Raw genomic sequence first — 22,711 nt, forward strand, 5'->3', positions numbered from 1 at the left:
GGCAAGGAAAGTTTGGCCTATTTAACAACAGCCTCAGGCTAGTGCCTGCGAGGAACCAGCACAGGATGCTGTTGGAAAGCCAGGATCTGTTCATCTTCTGCCCTTGTGTGGCTCTGGGCAGTATGATTAAATGGGCATAGCTCACGGCGGGGGCTCGGTCCATGAGGCACAGTGAGGATCATTGCTCAGTATGTAAATAGTGCAGTGGCAGAGTTCAACCTTTTGGCATGAGGGAAAGGAAGATAAATGCTACTAGTTCCCTCTGAGCTGCAGGAACCCCGCATCCATCTAATTGCACTTCATAATGGATTCAGCAAACCATTAATTATCAGATTATATTTTAGGAAACTGCAGATAAGAAAGCTTTGTGAAATTTATTCTTAAAGGGGCCATTACACAGCAATGAAGGTTTTGCCTTGTGCTGGCCCAGACAGCGAGCTTTATGCAAGGTATCTGAAAGCGTTTTACAAAGCCATGTATTGTGTGCCGCAGGGGAATGATTGTGTGCAATTGTGGCAGCCATTATGTGCTCAGAGAGAAATATTTGCATTAGCGCCAATTCATCGGTAATAGTATTAAACGCCTGAGAAATGATGGGCCGCCGCACTCAGATTAGCTGCTTCTCTCTTCAAATGCTGCAGCTTCAGCTGAACTAGAGGAGGCAGGGAGATCTTGCGGCTTTTGTCATCTTACAAAGAGGCTACACGCTGTAGCTGTCCAGCTGTGGGTCTGACCCTACTACGTAGTGTAGGGCATGAACTGTTGTAGCTGCGCTGTGCTGATACCTTGGCAGGGATTTGGCCAGGATTAGGCTCTGCCTACACAAGGCATTGCTAACCCTTGCTGGAGACAGGTTAACGGAGCCAGCTGCAGACATTAGAGGCTATCAGAGGCTAGTGGTTTTTTACTTTGGGTTAGAGCTTCCTGGATACCATTTTTACAGGTTAAGAAGCTCCAGGCTGTGCAGTGCAGGGGGTGATTGCAAGATGTGGGATGGCTGGACAGCCAGCTTTCCCAGGAGGACGCTGCATGAGAAAGGCAAAGGGCCACTTGCTGAAATCCTACAGGGCTCCAAGTAGCCCCCAAGTTAGCAAGTTTGGTGTCCTGGCTAAAGGAGAGACGAGGCTGGGCCAGTCCCACTTTCTGAATAACAGACAGTTAATTAGATACTTCAATCTGCGGAGAGAGATGACCCAACATCCTATAACTGTGCACAACAGTTTTCCCACCTGCTTGATCCCGAGACCCTACAGCTGCCAGCCCCAGCCACCTTATTTTCATTCCCATGACTAAGCTTTGGATTTCCCTTTGTCAGGTTAAGACAGACACTTAGGGCAATGCCCCTGAAACCTCAGCTTGAGCAGAGATCCAAAGGGATGGCCCCACTGCAGCAAAATTTTCTATGGGAATGTCTGGATGTCAGAGCTCAAGCCCATTCATGTACACAGCTGTTTAGTGCTGTAGAGCGAACCCTGTGATCTTGAATCTGTAGACCCAGGCTCTGAGACTTGCTGCCGTGGGTTTAAAACGCAGTGTAGACACAGCAGAGGGCCTCAAGAGCAGTGTAGCCATGTGAGAGGGGGCAAGAAGCAGTGTGCCAGAAGCTGCCTTATCCACACAGATCTATGCTCTCGCAAATATCCTGTGTCCGTGTATACTCTCTGATTTCTCCATGAGCATCTGTCACCAGCACCCCAACATAGCTGAGATCAGCGTTTAGTCTGGCTCTTGGTTGTTGAACTGGCAGCCCCCAACTCTTCTATGACTGACTGAAATTCCCTCCATCTCGCTCTTCTGCTTCCCCCCCGCCCCCCTTGCTTAGCTGTGCTCCATCTCTCTCTTTTCCTATGACTCAAACCATTTCCCTTGGGCTGGAAGGGACATGTGGCCCGCTCCCGCAGAAGCAAAAGCTGCTGCCCACCGCGCCTGCTAGGGAAGGACGCCATCCTGGATCCATGACTTCCAAGCAGAGTGAGTCCTGCCAATCTCTCCCGTTCTCAGACGTGCTGTGCCTGCAGTGTGTCACTTCTTTGGCCAGTCTCACACTGTTTTTTTCCAGCAAAAAACTGCCAATCTCACTGCCAGAGCAGCACACCTCGGCACGTACAGCCGATGAGCTAGCCCGGTGGCTTCCCTTCCAAGTGCTCTCAGCCACGCCTCACTTAGCCTCTTCACAAATCAGAGTTACTTTGTCATCTAACAAGTCCTCCATAGTCACCGCCACCAGCTCCGAGCCAGCTTGGTTAGCTTGGGGATCTGGCAACGTCACAAAGACTTGGGAGCCAGCCAGCTGGGCTTCGTCCAAGGTGATCATCTGCTCGGCTGCTTCTCCTTGCTCCGATGTCTGAATCACCTGAATGGGAGAGTCAAGGAGACACTTACAGCAGGCTTTCCTCTAAACTGCTCCAATGTCTGCATGAGTCTCGGCCCAAGCTCTAATAACAACATTTACTTTCAAGCCAGAGGAGTGCAATTACAATAGGCATGAGGCTAATGGGAAACTCCAAGCCGCACGCACCAGTGATGCAAAAGAGAAGTCAGGCAAGCAATTTAAATATTTCTCTTCACAAAATTGCTATAATTTAGCACCATATGCAGTCTTGGATCATAAAGATTCTATGATTACACACTAGTGGAACACCATCCCAGGGAATCTCACACACTGGGCTCCCACATCCAAAGAGCTATTCTCTGCTGATAGCTTCAATATTAAAGGGGCAGGATGGGGTTCCAGGCCTAAAATTTGGCCTTCTACAAAATAGGTATTATCTAGTGGGGAATGTCATCTGGCTTCCAATAGACTCTTCCTTTGAGTAACTAGTCTGCTCCGCACATCCGGCCAACACTTCTGCCTGAGTTCCCCGAGAGCATGGGTGAGAACGGGAGACAGAGTCTGTGGAACGAAAAGCGTGGAGGTAAAGGGCTGTTCGTGACGGGGAACCAATTCAGTTTGAACAGAGCCTCAGCACTTCCTGCTACCCAAACCCTGACTGGTGTTCAAGTATTAACATACTGACAGGGCTCCCTCCTTCCTCCCCCCGCAAACCAGTCCCACCCCGGTGCTTTGCATACCAGAGCCCAGGGAGTCCAAGCAGCCGAAGGACCTACCAGACATGGCCTTACTGGATTCTTCAGAACAGAAGCCTTTTTGAGGGGGGAGCTGCGAGCAGGAGTGGAAGTAGGGGAGCTGGGGAGGCCCACCAATGCAGAGAACAATGGGGCTGGGAGGATGCAGGGGAGGAAGGAGAGGGATGGACCCCCCAACAGAGACATTCCAACTTTGGGCACTTATTCCAGGCTCCCCTACATGAGGTTTGCCTGGTGCTCCTGGTGACTGCCAGCGACTGGAGGACTCAGTTACCTGCACAAGCTGGGCAGCGGTGGCCTGGCATTCCGTGAACGTCACCTTTGGGTGCTCAGCGCTGTAGTGACTCTGCAGCTGCTCCCGAGTAGTGAAAAGCTCCCCACACAGCCCACAGGTGAAGGTGCTCTCTATCTGCTTAAAGTGCTCTGTGGTGACATGGTGCTGCAGGGCCCCCGGGAAGCGGAAGGAGGCCGCGCAGTACAAGCAGCGAAATGGCTGGGTCCCTGTGTAAGAGACATGGAGAAAGCATCACTCGGAGTGGAACATACTGGAGGAGCAGAGAGCCATGGGAGGAAGGAGTGTGCTGCTGGAGACAATGGGGAGCTGTGTGCAATGAGCCACACAGGGGTGTGTGCAGGGATGGGACACAGAGCGAAGGTGTCTGGTGAGGGATCCTGCCTGCGCTCTGTGACTGCACTATGGTGTGGATTGTTTTGGGGTTCTGGTTTTATCTTGACCATCTGCCTCTCACGCATAGTTCTCCCCACCCCCTCTTTTGCATCACAGCCTCCATCCCCCTCTCTTGCCTGCATTGACTCGATCGCCTCTTCCTGTTACCCTCACCCCTCTACAGTTCCCACCAGCTCCACCTGCTTCTCTTCCCATCTCCTCCCACCAGTTCAAATCCAGATCCCACATCCACACTCCCCTTCTCACCTCGGGAGATAATTGCCCCAAACTTGGCCCTCCCTCCATCCCCCAACCTCGCTACCTGCCAAACCCATCCCTGCCACCACCTCCACCCCTCATACCCATCTCCCTCCTCCCTCCCCTTGCTGTCTCTGGAACACCCACTCCATCTCCACCGAGATCTCAGCCATCCACAACCTCTTCTTACCTCGCTCTCTCCAGCTCCTGGCTCTCACAGAGACCTGGATCCCTTCACCTGACACTGCCTCTGCAGCAGCCTTCTCCTTCTCTCATACTCCCTGCCCTGCATCAGACTCTGGTGGGGCTGTTGGGCTTCTCCTCTCCCATTACTACTGCCACCGTCCCCCTTCCCACTCCTTCTCCTCTTTTCAGCACTACTGCAACCAACCCTTCTCTCCTCTCCCCTGCCATGCTTCTGTCATCTACCATCCACCCGCCTTCCTCTCTGATCTCAACTCATACATTCATAGACTATAGGGCCAGAAGGGACCATTGTGATCAGCTAGTCTGACCTCCTGCACAACACAGGCCATAGGACTGCCCTGAATTAATTCCTGTTTAAACTAGAGCAGATGGCTTAGAAAAAACATCCAATTTTGATTTAAAAAGACCATTGCAAGATCCGTCTTCCCAACCCTCAGCCCCGGCTCACCCCCAACATTTGCTTCCTCCACTCCTGCTCCAGTGTTTCTTTGGCCAAATTCCTGCAACCAAGGTGACTTCCTCCACTACACATTCGTTCTCTCCTCCATCACTTCTGCCATCTTCCTAGCTAAACACATTCCTTCTCCAACCGAACTGAACACCACGTCCTCTATTCCAGCTGCCTTTTTTGACACCTTTGACTCATTCCTCCACCCTCCTCCTGCCTCCACTTCTCTTTCTGCACAGAAACTTGCTGATTTCTTCCATGAAAAAATTGACAAAATATGAGGGACCTTCCCCCTCCCCTCAGCTTGCCTTCCCTTCCTGCCTCCCCTCCTACAACATTCTCCTCCTCTCTGCTCACAGACACAGAAGTTTCTCATCTGCGCTCTTCCTCCAACCCCTCCACTTGCCCCAGTGACTCCACCCATTTCCCGATCTCCCGCACACCCTCCCTTATTCTTCTCCTTAATCTCTCACCCTCCTCTCGTTCCCCTCACAAGACGAACATGCTTTAGTTTCTCCCATCTTAAAAACACACCCTTGACCCCACCTACCTCACAAACTAGTGCCCCATCTCCCTCCTCCCCTTCTCTCTAAACCGGGGTGGGCAAACTTTTTGGGCTGAGGGCCACATCTGGGTGGGGAAATTGTATGCAGGGCCGGGGCAGGGAGGGAGTGCGGGATGTGGGAGGGGGTGCGGTGTGCAGGAAGGGGCTCAGGGCAAGGGATTGGGGCAGAGGAGGGGTTCAGGGTGTATGAGGGGGCTCAGAGAAGGGGGTTGGGGTGCAGGCGGGGTACAGAGTGCAGGAGGGGGCTCAGGGCAGGGGTGCATGAGGGGTGCGGACTGCGGGAGGGGGCTCAGGGCAGGGGGTTGGGGTGCACATGAGTGCAGGATGCAGCAGGGAGCTCAGGGCAGGGGGTTGGGGTGCACAGGGATGCAAGGTGCAGGCAGGGGGCTTAGGAGTGGGGTACAGGAGGGGTTCGGGCTCCGGCCCGGCGCTGCTTACCTCAAGCAGCTCCGGGGTGGCAGCGGCGTGCACCGGGACCAGGGCAGGCTCCTTGAATGCCTGCCCTGTCCCCGGCCCAGCGCCGCTCCCGGAAGCGCTGCGGCCCCTGGGAGGAGGGGGGGCGGAGGGCTCTGCGCGCACTGCCCTTGTTGCACCTCCAGGTACGTCCCCGGAAGCTCCCATTGGTCGCGGTTCCCTGTTACCAGCCAATGGGAGCTGCGGGGGGCGGTGCTGGAGGCAAGGGTAACGCATGGAGCCCTCTGCCCCCCCGCCCAGGGGCCGCAGGGCCGTGGTGCCGCGGGCCAGATCCAAAGCCCTAAGGGGTTTGCCCACCCCTGCTCTAAACTCATGAAACATGCTGTCTACAATCACTGTATGGAACTGGAGTGGAACTCCATTCCAGAACCTCTCCACACTAGCTTCCTCCCCTTCAGCTCTACTGAAACTGCTCTCATCAAAGTCTCCAGTGTCCCCCTATTTGCCAAATCTCAGAACCAGTCCTCTATCCTCAGCCTCCCTGACCCGCTAGTCACCTTTGACACCGCTGACCATGCTACTCTTCTTGAAATCATGTTCTCCCTTGGCTTCCCTGACTGTCCTCTCCTGGTTCTCCTCCTACTTCTCTAATTGCTCCTTCAGCATGTCCTTGGAGGATCCTCCTCATACCCCACCCCAGCTGTCTGTGGTGGTATCACAAGGCTCTGCCTTTATCCCCTTCTCCTCTCCCTCTACACCTCATCTGTGGATAATCTCATGTGGAAACACAAATTCAACTACCATCTCTATGCTGACGGCTCACAGATCTACCTCACTACTCCAGACCTGTCTCCCTCTGTCCTAACTAAAATCTCGGCCTGCCCCCTGACATCTCCTTATGGATGTCTAGCCATCAACTGAAGCTCAACATGGCAAAAACAGAGCTCTTAATTTCTCCAGCCCTCCAAACCTTTCCCCCACCTCCTTTCTTGATCACTGTGGACAACACCCCTATCAGGCTTGTCACTCAGGCCCATAACTTGGGCATCATCTGTGACTTGGAATGCTCTCTAGGGCCTCACATCCAAGCTATGTCTAAATCTTGCAGATTCTTCTTCCATCACATCCCTAAGATATGGCCTCTCCTATCCATCCACACAGCAACAACTCTCCGTCAGGCTCTCATCATCTCGTGTCTTGGTTACTGCAACATTCTTCTCTCCTGGGCCTCGACAAAGGCAACCTTGCCCCACTCATATCCATTCAGAATGCTGCTGCAAGGATCATTCTCTTAGCTCGTTGCATTGACCACGGCACGCGCCCCCCTCCTTTTGCGTCCCTCCACTGGCTCCCTCTTCTCTACCATATCAAACATAAGCTATTTGTATTCACTTTCGAGACCCTTCACCGCCTATCCCCACTCTACCTATCATATCTCATTCACTACTGAGATGTTGACTCCCACCTCTGATTGGCTCATGATGCCAGCCTCCATCGCCCACTTGTTACATTTTCAAGCAAGACCCTTTGTGCCTTCTCCTACACTGCCCCTCATGTCTTGGAGGAGCTCCCCGTAAACACCAACAAAGCCACATCATTAGCCTTCTTCACATCCCTCCTTAAAACTCTCCTTTCCCATGATGCCTACAAAGCACTCGACAACAGTTAGGCTGCTGGTGAGCTGAGTCCACTGGTGCTGACCAGTCGTGTCTGATTGTTTCCTTGTTCTCCCCGTTCTGTTCTGTATCCATCAGTTGTGTGTTGTCTTACATTTAGATTGCAAGCGCTTTGGGGGAAGGGCTATTTGTTCTGGGTTTGTACAGTACCTAGCACAATGGGGGCCTGGTCCATGATACAGGTTCCCTAGGTGCTATGAGAATACAAATAATAATTAAAAAGACCTGAGTGCCTGCACTTGGCATGGACCTGCAGCAGAGCCAGCGTGGGGAAGAGCTCCTTACACTTCTCACACTCGTGGAACTTCACATCTGAAAACAAGAGCATGGGAGAGATGTGGGCTCAAAGTTCCTTCCAGATCAGACAGTCACTCTGGGCCAGGGCTCCCGACCTAGACACACACCAGTTCTCAAGGGGGCCATGTCAGCAAGAGCCCATCTCACTACAGTAACGAGCCCATCTCACTACAGTAAGTCATCTTGGGAGAGATGACTTAGCAAAGGGAGGTTGTTCCGGAACTAGTTAATCACACAGGAGGGTACGTCTACACTGCAGTTAAACACCCACGGCTGGCCTGTGTCAGCTGACTTGGGCTCGGGCCGTGTAGATGGTCAGACTTGTTCTGGAGCCCAGGCTCTGGGACCCTCCCCCCTCACGAGGTCCCAGAGCCTAGTTCCAGCCCAAGCCCAAATGTCTACACTGCAATTAAACAGCCCCGTAACCTGAGCCCTGCAAGCCTGAATCAGCTAACACAGGCCAGCTGCGGGTATTTACTGGTAGTGTAGACATACCTAGAGAGGGGACTCACTGGAGGAGACTGGTTTGATGGGATATAGTCTCAGGAGACTGCTGTGTACAATCCTGCCAGGTTAGGGCTATTCATGCAGCTCACTTCGATCTCCACAGCACTGGCTCCCCAGAGCACACAGTGCTGGATTCTTACCCGCATGTTCTGCCTTGACGTGCCTCTTGTGAGCAGTAGTGCTGGAGAAGGTTTTGTCACAGGAGCTGCACTGCAGGGAGGAGAACTTGGAAGAGCGGTGATTCTGAGCTGCAAAGACATCAGGGTGATGGGTGCGGTTGTGATACCATAACCCTGACAATTGCTGTAAAGATATAAATCAAACCATGTTACAATGGCAAAGCTGTTCCACAGGGTAATGGGACAGCAAGAGGCGGTGGTCATAAGGCCACATGGATACAATGGCTGTGCTCAGTGGGAAGAGACACAGCAAACTGTGCTGCTCATCTGATCTGATCCCAACCCACTCTGTGCCACTCAGCACAGTTAATACTTTGCTTGTGTTACTGTAACTCATTTACAACAGCAGTATAGCATCCTGAGTGGGGCTCAGAGAGCATGTGAGCGCTACTAAAAAAATTCACCCCACCGCGTCTGAAAAGCCCAGCACTATTAGTTCTTTCCCATCTTCCTCACTATGGGCCCCATTTGGGGATACATTTTCATACCCTGCTGCTTCAGAGCCATATGCAATATGGGGAATTCCATTCTAACGGCTCTTAGCAGCCAAGAAGGCTAGAAATTTTATATTGAAGTCAAAGCTCAGATTCTGGGGAGTCCAGGGCAGGCATTTATCTAAATCTTTGCAACTGGCACATTTTCAGAGCCTACAGATTTCTATTGTCCTTGTTTGTACGCCTGTCTTCTTTCTACTGGTCACAGGACAACCCCTGCTCTGAGCAACAAGGAGTCTTGTTCCTTTTGCAATGGAGGCATTGCCCTGTGTGAGTGTCTAATTGCACATGGTCAGTGAGTGGTTTCTCTGAAAAGCAACATGCAATGGGGTATGCTGGAGGGATGGGATAACACGTTGGGGTGTTGGGGTAACATGTGCACTGAGCCCAGCCCACCTGATAGGCTTTGTCACAAATCTCACAGCTGAACGGCTTCCCTCCAACATGGGTCACCATGTGGCGCTCCAGGAGGGACGGAGCACTGAAGACTTTCCCACAGGTAGTGCAGGGATGGTACTCCCTGGAGTGGACCTCGTGAATGTGCTTGCGATGCTCCTGCAGGGTGGGGAAGCTCATCCGACATTTCTTGCAATCATACGGATCCTCAATATCTGCTCCCACAAAGAGGTGGTGAAAAGCAGGGGTGGGGAGGAGAGAGGAAGACAGACAGATCAAGAAGAAAAGAAATGAGAAGAGGCAGCAGAAAGAGGGGAGCAAGAGAGGAAAAGAGATGCTAGTTATTTCCAGGCAATAGCAAACTTTTGAGTTTTAGGATCTTTGTAGGTAGGTACCATTCCCCTCTTTCTTCCCCTGTCACTTACAGTGATAAAGATTCCCAGTTGGTTCTTTGGAGCCCCACTTTCCCTTGGCCTGTGTTGTTAAGACTTTGCTGTTTCCTTGAGAAGATCTCACCCCTAGGTCCAGAATGTAAAGCTTCTTAACAACAGCCTTTCCCTTTCCAGGAGGAAAAGTCCCACCATGGAAGCACCAGTGAAAGGCCAGACTGCTGTCATTCATAGTGCCCATGAAGCTCCAGGACACCCCCTTGCATCCCCTGGCAGAGCAAGGACTGCTGTGGTCTGGAACATCAAGCACTTGAGCATGGCATTGCCCCTTCATCTCTGCCTCTCAGTCACATTCTGATGGCCATTTGGTTAAGGAGCTCCAGCGGCTGTTCTGCCCCATGGGAAGGACTCTGTTTGAGGCATGGCAGGGCTCAGATACTCACTGTGGAAGGTGCGCAGATGGATGGAGAGCCCATTGGCCTGCCTGAATCCTTTCCCACACTCCCTGCAGACATATGGCTTATCTCCGGTGTGAGTCCTCACATGGCGAGACAGCTCAATGGACTGGGCGAATACCGCATCGCAGTACTGGCAGGCGTACATCTTCCCTGCAGTGAGAGCCAAGATCAGAGGCTGGAACTTCTCCAGCTGGCCCTGACAAGGGGGACAGGATTTCTGGACAACGTAAGCTCGCTTCTCGGGAAAGGGGGCAGGAGGTTACGGAACACAAAAGCTCTCATGGAACCGACACCTTGCTCACAACACAAACTTCCAGACAAAAGCAGTCCTTCCCAAAGACGCTGGCATCAGAACCACAAAATCTCGTGTGCAAAAGATGAGCTCTCTCGGACTATAAACACAGACAATACCATACGTGCAGCTACAATGCAGACCGTTTAACCACCAGCTGTTCTATAGACACAGAATTATTACTGTAAAACATCTATACTGTTTGCACACAAGTTTGCAATGTGCTTTACAAACATAGCAACACATTCTCTGCTCAGAGGAGCTTACAAGCGTCCATGAGACAAGGAAACACACCCAAGGCAGCAGTCTGTCTAACAGAACCACCTGTCAGGGATGGTCTAGAAAATACTTAGTCCTGCCATGAGTGCAGGGGACTGGGCTAGATGACCGCTCGAGGTCCCTTACAGTCCTATGATTCTATGATTCTGTGAGGGAGGATGTAGGAAGCACTGATGAGTAGAGTGAGGTGGAATGTTTCTACTGAAACATTTTTCAGTCTGAAGTGCAGTTTCCTTGACATTTATATGTTTTGCAAAAGCAGTTTGATTTTTATATTTTTCAGTGGAAAAAATTAAAATGAAGCAAAAATTTTCATTTCATTTAATTTTTCAAAACCTTCCAAAAATGGGTTTTGATCTGGGGGTTCCCCCTCACCTTCTCCCCATTTCCTACTTTTTGTACCTTTTTCCCAGAAGGGGAAAAGAGGAAGGAAGAGAAAAGGAATACAATCTTTTTTAAATTTTTTTTAAAAGCAGGAACTTTTTCAGGTTTTGAAAACCGAAATGGAAATGTGTTGTGTTTTGAATTTGTCATCAAAATGTCTTCTGGGAAAATCTATTGCAGAGAAGAGGGGAAGGCAGGTTGCTTTCATAGATGAGGCCAGAAGAGACAACTGGGCTAGTCTGACCTCCTGCACAGCACAGGCCGTAGAACCTCCACGGTTTCAAACAGGATTGAAGAGACAAAGGGGGAAGAGTGGGGCAGAGGCCTGGGACGAGAATGGGGGGGAGAAGAGACGGGGACTAGGTGGGGACAACAGTATGTGCTGCCTTCCAGGCAAGGTCTTGGAGCTTGTATGGGAGACAGTAGAAGTCAGGATGCCAACCCAGGGATTCCAGGAGTGGGCACTGAGGTCAGAGGAGTTTCACAGCTGTGCTTGGGACAGACTAGAGAAGCAGGAAAGCCAGCAGTAATCAAGGCAAAAGATGACCCAGGTGGGGGATTGGGGTTTCAGCAGTGGGGATGGAGAGGAAAGGGCAGGTTTAACAGACAGGGAGAAGCAGTGATTCAGCAAAGGACTCAATGAAGGGCTGAGGGGAGGAGTCAACAGACACTGGAGCTGTGGGCCCAGAAGACAGGAAGGAGAGTGGACACAGAGAACAAAGGCAGAGAGAGGGAACACGGGAAGGTCTGTTTGAGAGAGTGAGATGGCAGCTGGGCAGTGACAGGGTGATGCCAGAGGCAGCTGGAGAATGATCTGCATCAACCGCTAGTGTGGGCAGCTGAAACCATGATCAGTAGATAAGGGTAGAGAAAGGCGGGCAGGCAGGGAGACAGGCACCAGCCAAGGACAAAAGCAGAGGAGCCATTAAAAGGGAGGCTGAAGGAACAACCCATCAGCAAGGCAGGAGCAGCAGAGGTAGCCAGGCGTGGATGGATGAAGTGATGACTCCTCACATATGTAAATATTAATATCCCTGTAGTGCGGCCCTGTGCTTTAACTGCCAGGCCATGCTCCTCCTCCAAGCACACACAAAGGCACACAGGCCCCGGGCACAATGGGGATGCAGAAGGCTCCAGCAGGCTCACCCTCAGAGTGCTTCTTCTTCGTGTGATAGGCCAGGGCGGAGGCCTGTGTGAAGGTCATGAGGCAGTGCTTGCACATGAAGGGGCGGTCTCCGGTGTGCAGCCGCAGATGGTTCTTCAGGGTGGAGTTGGCCGCAAACTTGGCACCACACTCTTCGCAGGAGAAGGGCTTCTCGTCAAAGTGCTCCGTCAGCTTATGGTACTGCATTCCTGGGGGCAGGAGACCAAGGGCAGCAGTTAACACCCGGCACAAAGGTATCTGGAGAAAGGGGTAAACAGTGAGGTGGCAAAGTTTGCAGATGATACTAAACTGCTCAAGATAGTTACAACCAAAGCAGACTGTGAAGAACTTCAAAAAGATCTCACAAAACTAAGTGATTGGGCAACAAAATGGCAAATGAAATTTAATGTGGATAAATGTAAAGTAATGCACATTGGAAAAAATAACCCCAACTATATATACAATATGATGAGGGCTAATTTAGCTACAACTAATCAGGAAAGAGATCTTGGAGTCATGGTGGAGAGTTCTCTGAAGACGTCCATGCAGTGTGCAGCGGCAGTCAAAAAAGCAAATAGGATGTTAGGAATCATTAAAAAAAGGGATAGAGAATAAGACGGAGAATATCTTATTGCCCTTATATAAATCCAAGGTATGCCCACATCTTGAATACTGCGTACAGATGTGGTCTCCTCATCTCAAAAAAGATATAACGGGCATTAGAAAAGGTTCAGAGAAGGGCAACTAAAATGATTAGGGGTTTGGAACGGGTCCCATATGAGGAGAGATTAAAGAGGCTAGGACTTTTCAGCTTGGAAAGGAGGAGACTAAGGGGGGATATGATAGAAGTATATAAAATCATGAGTGGTGTGGAGAAAGTGAATAAGAAAAAGTTATTTACTTATTCCCATAATATAAGAACTAGGGGCCACCAAATGAAATTAATGGACAGCAGGTTTAAAACAAATAAAAGGAAGTTCTTCTTCACACAGCGCACAGTCAACCTGTGGAACTCCTTGCCTGAGGAGGTTGTGAAGGCTAGGACTATAACAGGGTTTAAAAGAGAACTAGATACATTCATGGAGGTTAAATCCATTAATGGCCATTAGCTAGGATGGGTAAGGAATGGTGTCCCTAGCCTCTGTTTGTCAGAGGGTGGAGATGGACGGCAGGAGAGAGATCACTAGATCATTACCTGTTAGGTTCACTCCCTCTGGGGCACCTGGCATGGCCACTGTCGGTAGACTGGATACTGGGCTGGATGGACCTTTGGTCTGACCCAGTATGGCCGTTCTTATGTTCTTATGTTATTTTGTGCAAAAGCAATACCCCATCCCAGCCCTGACACTAGATCACCGGATGACTGCCTAACTTCACTTCAAAGGAGTTCAAAGGAGCTGATTTTCTTAGCCGCCAGCAGTCCCAAACTGCTTCCCTAGCTGCCACTTGCTGAGAGAGGAAAGAATGACATGGTAGTGAACTCCTTCTGCCCATAGAGCGATGCTACCCCACCCGCCACGCTGAGAGCAGGGAGGCTTGGGGGTGGGAGGAAAAGGAACCCAGTGCACAAGAAGCTTTGGCCCTTTCCTTACCACCAGCTGAAGAACTGAACAGGCCATCTTGCAGTGCAATTATTTCTGGAGGCCTTTTAAATTGCCAGCAGCCCCACTTTTCCTACATGAGCCTCATGCAATGGTGGAATAAACGATCATGCAAGAAGCTGGGGCAATTAGCAGGGGAGGTGAAATGAATTGAACTGCATTCCCCTCTCCACTGTGCAGTTCAGGGCTTCTCAATCTCCCCCAGAGTCCCTAATGCATAAGTGAGGGAGGGGTCTCCGATTTCAGGTGATCTAATGTGTTGTTAACATGGCCATTACCCTGGTATCTAAGCACCTCTTCCCCTGCTGCTTGTGGAATCTCTCCCAGGTTTAACTCTACCTGAGGCATGTGCAAATTCTCTTCCACAGATGTCACATGTCACTGGGAGCCGCTTCTTCTTCTTTTTGGCTGTCCCTGCAGCTCCAGGCCCTCCGTGGGCCTCCAGCTGATGCTTTTCCAGCTCCTTCTTGGAGGTCTTGATCTCACTGCACTCTTTACACTGCACTTGCTTCCCCTTGGCCACGCGACACCGCTTCATGTGCACCTTCAGACGGCAGTAGAAATGGAAGCTCTTATCACAGGCCTTGCAGACAAAGTTCTTCTTGGAGGGAGCTTTCTCTTGGGGCTCCTTCTGCTCCTTGGCGCTTGCGCCCCCAGCCTTCTCCTCCTCCTTGTCCATAGCTTCAATCTGGGATTCACTGTTCACCTTCCACTTCCTGATTCCAGCCTTCTCCCCACTTCCCTCGGTCAGGAGCCCTGTGTGGACAACAACTCCCATTTCAGTGCTTACTGACAACTCCAGGTGCTGGCCTTCCTCACCCCATGCCTATTACGAGCTCCTTATCCTGCACTATTCTGCACAGGTGTGAACAGATGCCTGCATGCATGCAGAACACTGTCACATCCGAATGGCAGCACTTCACACCCACTTTGTGAAGGTTGCAATGACAATATTAGGTGCAAGGAAGTGGAGCATCTGGCCTCAATTTCTCTGTCAAAAATGCCAATAGCTACAGAGTGTTGGATAAAGCGACAGAGCACCTGGGCAGAATTTCAAAAGAACTCAGCTCTCATTTCAGCACCAATGAGAATAACCGGAGCTACAGGGAACTCAGCACTTCTGAAATGGCCTCCTACTCACATGAGGGAAATTATTGTGTGGGTAAAGATTTGCAGGTTTGAGGCCTTTGTTATGATGGCACCCTAGTGGCACCAGAGATAAGGCAGCATTGAATTTTCCATTTAAAGTGAATGCAGATCCCTTAATTGAACAGGGTAAGTCCCAGGAATCCCTCTCCATCATAGCCTGGGGTGCTTCATACTCTTCTGAATAGACCTCTACTGGATTTAAAATCACTCTTTAATGCCCCCTTTCCAGAGATTCTAACAATTTTTCAAGCCCTGGCAACAGCACAATCCCGAAAAGGCACAAACTGGAAAATGTACACCAGACTCCAGCCTACAGGAAAACACCCTCGGGTAATGGGTGTGGTGGAAGCAATACAAATACAAACAGTTATTTGGCTTCTTCATTATAGGTATAATTCTGCAAATCTGTGGCCATGGAAACTAGCGCAGAATTCACCCCTTGCCACAGCACTGTTCTCAGCAACTCCAGGCTGCATTTTTGGACATTTGTTTCTAACTTGGGTCGTTATGGAGCGAACCTTGCAAATACAAACTGAGTGTAACCAATGCAGTGATGTCACCCTGAGTTTGCAGGCAGCCTGAAAAACAGCTGAGAGATGTTAATTACCCATGTATTTTAATGCACCATTAACTCTGAAACCTAAAGACGTCAATCTGTGGCATACTGACAATGTAGTGAGTGTAAAATAAACTCTAAGACGACCCTTCAGTTCCACCCTCCTTTGCCAAGACAGCACCATCCACATCTCACCTCTTCCATTTCATAGTCCCACTAAAGTTCCACCCGACTCCCATCCCACTGACCAAATCGACTCCCCGGACACCAGCACAGGAAGCGTTCCCCACTCACAGCACTGCGGCTCCCTGTAGCCTTCAGCACCTTAAATCATCTTAAATAGGCTTTTGTGATTAGCCCATAGACACTCTTTCGGATATGCTACAGTGAACATCCTCTAAGATATGAGCAGCAAGGAACTTGGGACTTAAGATGTTCCCAGGCCCTGGCTGACTGATACGGCATCCTGGGTGAAAATCCTGACCCTACTGAAGCCAGTGGGAGTTTTGCCATTGACTTCATTGTGATCAGGATTTCACCCCCTGAACTGAACTCGCCAATGAGCTGCAATACTTATTATAGTGCATAAACTACCCAAAGAACGCACAGGAGGTGTATATGAGCCATGTGCGTAAGGAAGACTCTTAGCACCCACCTCCTGTAATCTAGGTCACTGCTTGTGAGACCCCAGCAGTGGAGTGTATATAGACAAGCACTCAACGAAGAAGAAATGGTTACTCAAATTACAGGAACTATAGTTCCTCAAGACTGGTTGTTCAAATATATTCCATAACCTGCCCTTCTTCCTGCTACTATGGGGTCTGATTAAGCCTGGATTCTGTATTGGCGAAGGAACGGAGCAGCGGTTGGGATCACCCTGCCCTTTATGCCCTCGGTTGGGAACACCAGGACACATAGTGCACAGGCACAGCCCCCCAACAGCCACCATTGGCCAACAGGTGCTGAACTCACGTGCACTGGGTACATATGCACCAAACACTGGAATAGATGTGGACAACACGTCTCAAAGAATCACCACTACTGTAAGCTAAGCGACTGTTTTCTGAGGTACTCCGAGCAACCCCACACCCATATACCTCGACAATGATTACAGGATAGCCCGACCACAGTGAGCATCAGATCTTGATGCCTCCACTATTGAGTAAAGCTGGTTGCTGCTTGACATATTTCTAGTATCAAAACGTTGCTCAAAGAAGCATCAGAAGCTGTTTGTGCTCTAGCAGAGCGAGCTGTCACTCTCCCTGGTGGGTCTATGTGGGCAGCTGTCACTCTCCCTGGTGGGTCTATGTGGGCTAATTCATAGAATAAGTAGAAATCCAGTTAGGAAGTGTCTGTGTTGAAATGGCCTGACCTTTCATCTGCGTAAGCTATGAACAGACTGGGGGATGCCCTAAATGCCTTAGTTCTAGCAGTGTAAAAAGAGCACCCGATGAATAGCTAGGGTGTGATGCTCAGGCTTGCCTTTGTTCGACTGTAGTTTGGGGGGGAAAAAACACAGGTAGATGTATAACCTGGTTTAGGTGGAAGTCAGAAACTACGTTCGGTATAAATTTTGGATGAGGTCTCGAGGACACCCTGTCATTATTAAAAAACATATATGGGAGCCCTGCCATTAGTGCTTTTATCATCCCTACCTTCTGGTGGATGTTATTGCTACTAAAAAATCTGTTCTGGTAGAAAGATGAAACAGGAAACATGTAGCTGGTGGCTCAAAAAGTGGGCCCATTAACCCTGTCAGTACAATAATTAGAAAACTTTCCCTTGCTAGGGATTTATCTGGAGGCTCTATCCTCATATGGCCTTCTAGGAACATTTAGTCACCGTAGGGTGTGAAAAATGTGGAATACCCCTGAACTGTAGAGAGGAAAGCTGAGATGGCTGCTAGGTGGACCCTCAGAGAGCTTATCAATGACCGTAGGTACTGCAGGGTGCCTGGTACCAGAAGTAGAGATGGCAATAACTGACATTGTTGTGCCGAGATAATGAATCTTTTACACTTGGCAGAGTAAGTCTCGTAGAGTCCTTTCTACTGTGGAGGAGAACGTTTTGTATCTCATTTGAACAGATTCTCTGTACTGATGTATACCAGCCAGCATCCATGCTATGACGGATAGGGAATGTGGATCTGGATGGAGGAGCTGTCCATCTGTTTGAGATATGATATCTGTATTGGAGTTTGGATGGGTCTGAGAATCAGAACAGCCTCAGCCATGCTGGCACTACCATGATCATTCTGGCTGTATCCTGCCTGATCACCATGGAGCAATGGAATTAGAGGGTAAGCATACATACAATAGGGCCAAATTAAGAGTACAGTGGGAAAAACAGCCTGAATGTTCAAACAACCACTAAACTGCATAGTCCTTGTGCTATAAGGTTGTCATGTCACTACAGACTTGTGCTGGACAATACTGTTATCTTAGGTCAAGCTACGAGATGGCTAATATATTTACAATACGAACACAGAAACCTACATAGATCCAGTATCATGTGAACAGCCAGAGCTGAGATAGCGCCACGTGAAAATAAACCAGTGCACATGCCAAGCAGCTAACAAACAGCCTGAGTGTTTCCTGAGCAAAAGCCTAGCCCATGAAATCACATACAAAGGGAGTGGGTGAATCACTGAAATTAGAGATGGTCTAATAGGTGTTGACCAACCAATCTATCTCCCTGCTAATGTAGGAATGACCTTACAGTACATTTCCTAGTACATGGGGACATGCATGAATCCACTAGGATCCCAAGCACACCTTTAGTGAATGCTCCATTCTAACAGTACAATACAGGGGTTGGGCAGGCAGCTATTCCATGCTGTGATTCCACATTAAACCACACACAACTCCAATTACCAGAGACTGGTATAAGCCAACTGGAGTGGCACCTGCAGGTTTCTTACCCACATGCCCCAGCTCCTGCATCACTGGCTGTAGGCCGGGGAAAGACTCATGAACAGTGCATAACAGCTGACAGATCTTGATGGCAGGTACAGACTTCTCCTGTGCAGTGCTCAGAGCTGCTTTCAAGGAGGCCTCTGAACTCTCCTTCTGAGAAGAAATACTCAGTAGCTAAAGAAACACAAGAGAGAAGAAGTAGTTACATGGCAGACAATGATATTTTTTTCATTCCTGTACTTGCTTTAGCTTGGTTTAGACCCCTCTATGAGAAACAGAAGAACATGCCTTTCGCCACAGAGCTCAGAACATAAGAACAGGCGTACTGGGTCAGACCAATGGTCCATCTAACCCAGTAACTCATTTCTGACAGCGGCAAGTGCCAGATACTTCAGCGGGAATGAACAAACCAGGCCAATTTTGAGTGATCCATCCGGTCATCCAGTCCCAGTTTCGGGCAACTGGAAGTTTAGGGATGCCCAGAGCATGGGGTTGCATCCCTGACCATCTTGGTTAATAGACATTGATGGACTTGTCCTCCATGAACTTCTCTAATTCTTTTTTGAACCCAGTTATACTTTTGGCCTTCACAACATCCCCTGGCAACAAAGTTCTACAGATTGACTGTGAGTTGTGTGAAGTACCACCTTCTCTTGTTTGTTTTAAACCTGCTGCCTATTAATTTCATTTGGTGACCCTAAGTTGTGTTATGTGAAGGAGTAAATAACACTTGAAATGATAACGCTTTCTCCATACCATTTGTGATTTTATAGATCTCTATCATATCCCTTAGTCATCTCTTTTCTAAAATGAGCAGTCCCAGACTTTTTAATCTTTCCTCAAATGGAAGCTGTTCCATACCCCAATCATTTTTTTGCCCTTCTCTGCTTTTCCAATTCTAATATATCTTTTTTGAGGTGAGACAACAAGAACTGCACACAATATTCAAGATGTGTGTGTACCATGAATTTATACAGTGGCATTATGATGTTTTCTGTCTTATTATCTATCCTTTTCCTAATGGGTCTGAACAGTGTTCGCTTTTTTGACTGCCGCTGCATATTGAGCAGACGTTTTCAGAGAACTATCCACGATGACTCCAAAATCGCTTTCTTGAGTGGTAACAGCTAAGTTAGACCCCATCATTTCGTATGTATAGTTTGGATTATTTTTTTCCATTTTTTTCCAATTACTTTGCACTTACCAAAACTGAATTTCATCTGCCATTTTGTCACCCGGTCAAGTGAGATCCCTTTGTAACTCTTTGCAGTCAGCTTTGGACTTAACTATCTTCAGTAGTTTAGCATTGTCTGCAAATTTTGTTCAGCCCTTTTGCCACATCATTTATGAATATGCTGAATAGCACGTGTCAGTACAGATCCTTGGGGTACCCCGCTATTTACCTCTCCATTGTGAAAATTGACCATTTATTTCTACTCTTGGTTGTCTATTTTTTAACCATTACTGATTCATGGGAGTACCTTCCTTCTTATCCCATGACTGTTTACTTTGCTTAAGAGTCCTTGCCAAAGGCTTTCTGAAAATCAAAATACACTACACCCACTGTATCAGTCTTATCCACATGCTTGTTGACTCCCTCAAAGAATTCTAATAGATTGGTGAGGCATGATTTCCCTTTACAAAAACCATGTTGCCTCTTCCCCACATATTGTGTTGATCTATGTGTCCAATAATTCTGTTCTTTACTATAGTTTCAACTAATTTGTCTGGTACAGAATCTGACAGATTGCAGCAAATATTTGCTCCCCATGTAGGTACTTACAGACTGTGATCAAGTCACCCCTTAGCTTTCTCTTTGTTGAGCTAAATCCATTAATACCTGTGCCATCAGACACAACTGCTTCTGCCACCAATAGGCTCCCTGGCCTGTAATTGCCATGATTGCCTCTGAAGCCTTTTTTAAAAATAGGTGTTACATTAGCCATCCTCCAGTCATCTGGAACAGAGGCTGATTTCAATGATAGGTTACATACCACAGTTAGTAGTTTTTCAATTTCATATTTGAGTTCCTTCAGAACTTTTGGGTGAATCCCATCTGGTCCTGGTGACTTATTACTGTTTAATTTATCAATTTGTTCCAAAAACCTCCTCTACTGCTGACTTTTGTTTGGCAGATACTGTGTTTTACTTAGTTTATAACTCTGCACCAGCGAAAGGGCTTCTGGGGATTTAAAAAAAAGAAAAGGTTACAGTACTTTCAGTGCTCAACTGGCTGCTTTTGGACTGAGCCAAACTAGCACTGCTGCTCTAAGGAAGTGGGGACCATTTCGATCCCCAATAGCTTCTTTTCCTTGAGGGTAATGACGTTGTTAGCTAACTGGTAACTCCAGCCTTTCATTGGGAGATAGCCTGGATGTGCTGTGATTTACAGGACATTAAAGTCAAATCATTCCAGTGACCTCTGGGCATTTCCTTCCCCTTCAACCCTGATCCCATGGTACCATACCCACTGTAGCTCTTCTTGGCCATAGAAACACAAACTGTGTATGGGATAAGCAACGGCATGGAAAGAGTTGAGGATGTTACTAGGGAGTCTGCATGAGGCCAAGGCTTGAGAGAACTTTCCATTTTGACAAATATTTATAGTCCGTCTAAATAACACCAAATCCCCAGAGAGGCTGCAACCTCCATTATCAAGAGCAGAGCTGATCAGCTGCAGGCTGCTCTGTGAATAAATTTCGCCCGCCAGCTCGCCAGCCACTGAGGAGCCCAGCAGATGCTTCTGCCTCTTTTAGTTCTACAGGCTCGATGTGGCCTAGTCTCCCTTTCCTAGAGGTGAATGCCAAGGTGGGCTTGCCAACATTACAGGACAGCTAAAATCCACCACGTCATAGCAACAGCCATATCATTCTCAGCATGTCCCCTATGAATACTTCACTTGGATGACAGGCAGTCTGGAAGCTGCTGACCCACAGGACAGTCCACACCATGCTAGTTGCCAGCTGTGCTTTCCATAAGGCATCTATGCCACTTTGCAGAGCTGAGCTGGTACTGTATGTCAGGGCACCCACATTTTGCTCAAATGAGGGCCTATTGGTAACTTCCCAGGAGCCAGAGATGCATGCATACCTTGCATAAAATGTTTGGCATCCCCTCATTCTAAGAGAAGGGTAGTTCTGAGAACACAGATGCCAGCATGCCATGCTCTACTCTGATCTAAGTGGTTTCAACTTGGATCAGGATGGAACATTTCAAGCTAGGAAGATCATGGGATGTACATTGCACTAAAGTAGAGGACAGCTGTGGGCCACCTTACTACCCCACCAGTACCTCTTTCACCGCTTCTGTGAGGCCCACTTCTCCCGGAGCCAAGCCCTCCAGTCCAGCTCTCTGCTTGATGGCCTCCGAGATCAGCTTGCTGTGTCTCAGTATTATCTCGATGGCTGTGCTTTCACTGGTGGCGACTGAAGGAAGATAAGATATTAAGAATGGAGGGGGTTCCTGCAGGCTCTCTCATCTCTATTCACCCTATTTCAGACAGGGGCCCCTCCCTCAGTGGGAATGCTTCCCTTTGGGAGCAGGGGGAGGGTGAATGACTAAGGTGCAGACTTTGGTGGCATTAGTTATGGCTGTGAAAACACCATCCAAGAACAAATCCAACTAGAGATAAAGCAGGAGTGACAATTTTCAACGCTTGTCCACTTTGGAGGGTGGGGTGAGAACAGGTTTCCTGATTTTTTTGAAGGAATTTCTTTAAAGAACACTGTCAATTTAAGCAATCATCACACTTCTCTCTGAGTGCATCCTGCCTGCTTCTGTAACCAGCAGTGCTGCAGTGGTAGAGATTAGAGGATAAATATATTTTCTCTAGTTTTTCCAGTGTGTTTACATGGTACATTTAACAGCAGTTTGTGTACAGTCAGCTTCACCCTTTCCCAGCATTGTGAATCAGCCAGCTGAGCTCCACTCTTGTTTGTGTGAGATTATTATTCAGTAATTGGGGAAAGAAAATCATTTTAAAGTAAGAAAATGTGATTATAGTTGGCAGGGGAAGAAGTAAGTTCTAGAGAGACAGGCAGTGGACTTGTGACAGCTGTGGCCTTGGATTTACCATTAGCTTATGTTTTCAAACTGATAGGGTTTCAGTTTGATGGTACCTCTTGAATTCTTTCATTTTTTTCCTGAAAGTGCTAACCAGGTGCAGGGAGGTGAGACACTTGCATTGCTGTTACCTGGCAAGGGGGTGAGGGTGGGAGGAGAACTGAGTCAGGGAAAGACAAACACCCTCCCCAGGCCTCAAAAGCTTTGCTAATTTCTAGAGACAAATGAGGCGTTGTTTGAAAGAGTTCAGTAAATATCAGTTCTCCAATCCTGCTGTGCCCCCTTAT

At 48.7% G+C, this 22,711-nt stretch overlaps 1 protein-coding gene across 1 annotated transcript in view; it reads right to left on the reverse strand.

Annotated features, from left to right (window-relative positions):
* Nucleotides 1–373: 373 nt before the first annotated feature.
* ZBTB40 (zinc finger and BTB domain containing 40) overlaps nucleotides 374–22,711 on the reverse strand; it is a 56,204-nt gene continuing 33,866 nt past the window's right edge. The window contains exons 9-18 of the mRNA XM_026660067.1: nucleotides 21,654–21,787; nucleotides 18,368–18,536; nucleotides 14,082–14,498; nucleotides 12,144–12,350; nucleotides 10,028–10,192; nucleotides 9,196–9,410; nucleotides 8,267–8,429; nucleotides 7,548–7,634; nucleotides 3,362–3,588; nucleotides 374–2,353 (exon numbers count right to left, since the gene is read on the reverse strand). Coding sequence (XP_026515852.1) covers nucleotides 2,159–2,353; nucleotides 3,362–3,588; nucleotides 7,548–7,634; nucleotides 8,267–8,429; nucleotides 9,196–9,410; nucleotides 10,028–10,192; nucleotides 12,144–12,350; nucleotides 14,082–14,498; nucleotides 18,368–18,536; nucleotides 21,654–21,787 — 1,979 coding nt within the window. The 3' untranslated portion in view covers nucleotides 374–2,158. The remainder of the gene's footprint in view (nucleotides 2,354–3,361; nucleotides 3,589–7,547; nucleotides 7,635–8,266; nucleotides 8,430–9,195; nucleotides 9,411–10,027; nucleotides 10,193–12,143; nucleotides 12,351–14,081; nucleotides 14,499–18,367; nucleotides 18,537–21,653; nucleotides 21,788–22,711) is intronic.

Source organism: Terrapene carolina, unplaced genomic scaffold (genome assembly GCF_002925995.2).
Source record: "Terrapene carolina triunguis isolate 2854851 unplaced genomic scaffold, T_m_triunguis-2.0 Scaffold714, whole genome shotgun sequence".
Taxonomy (NCBI): Eukaryota; Metazoa; Chordata; order Testudines; family Emydidae; genus Terrapene; species Terrapene triunguis.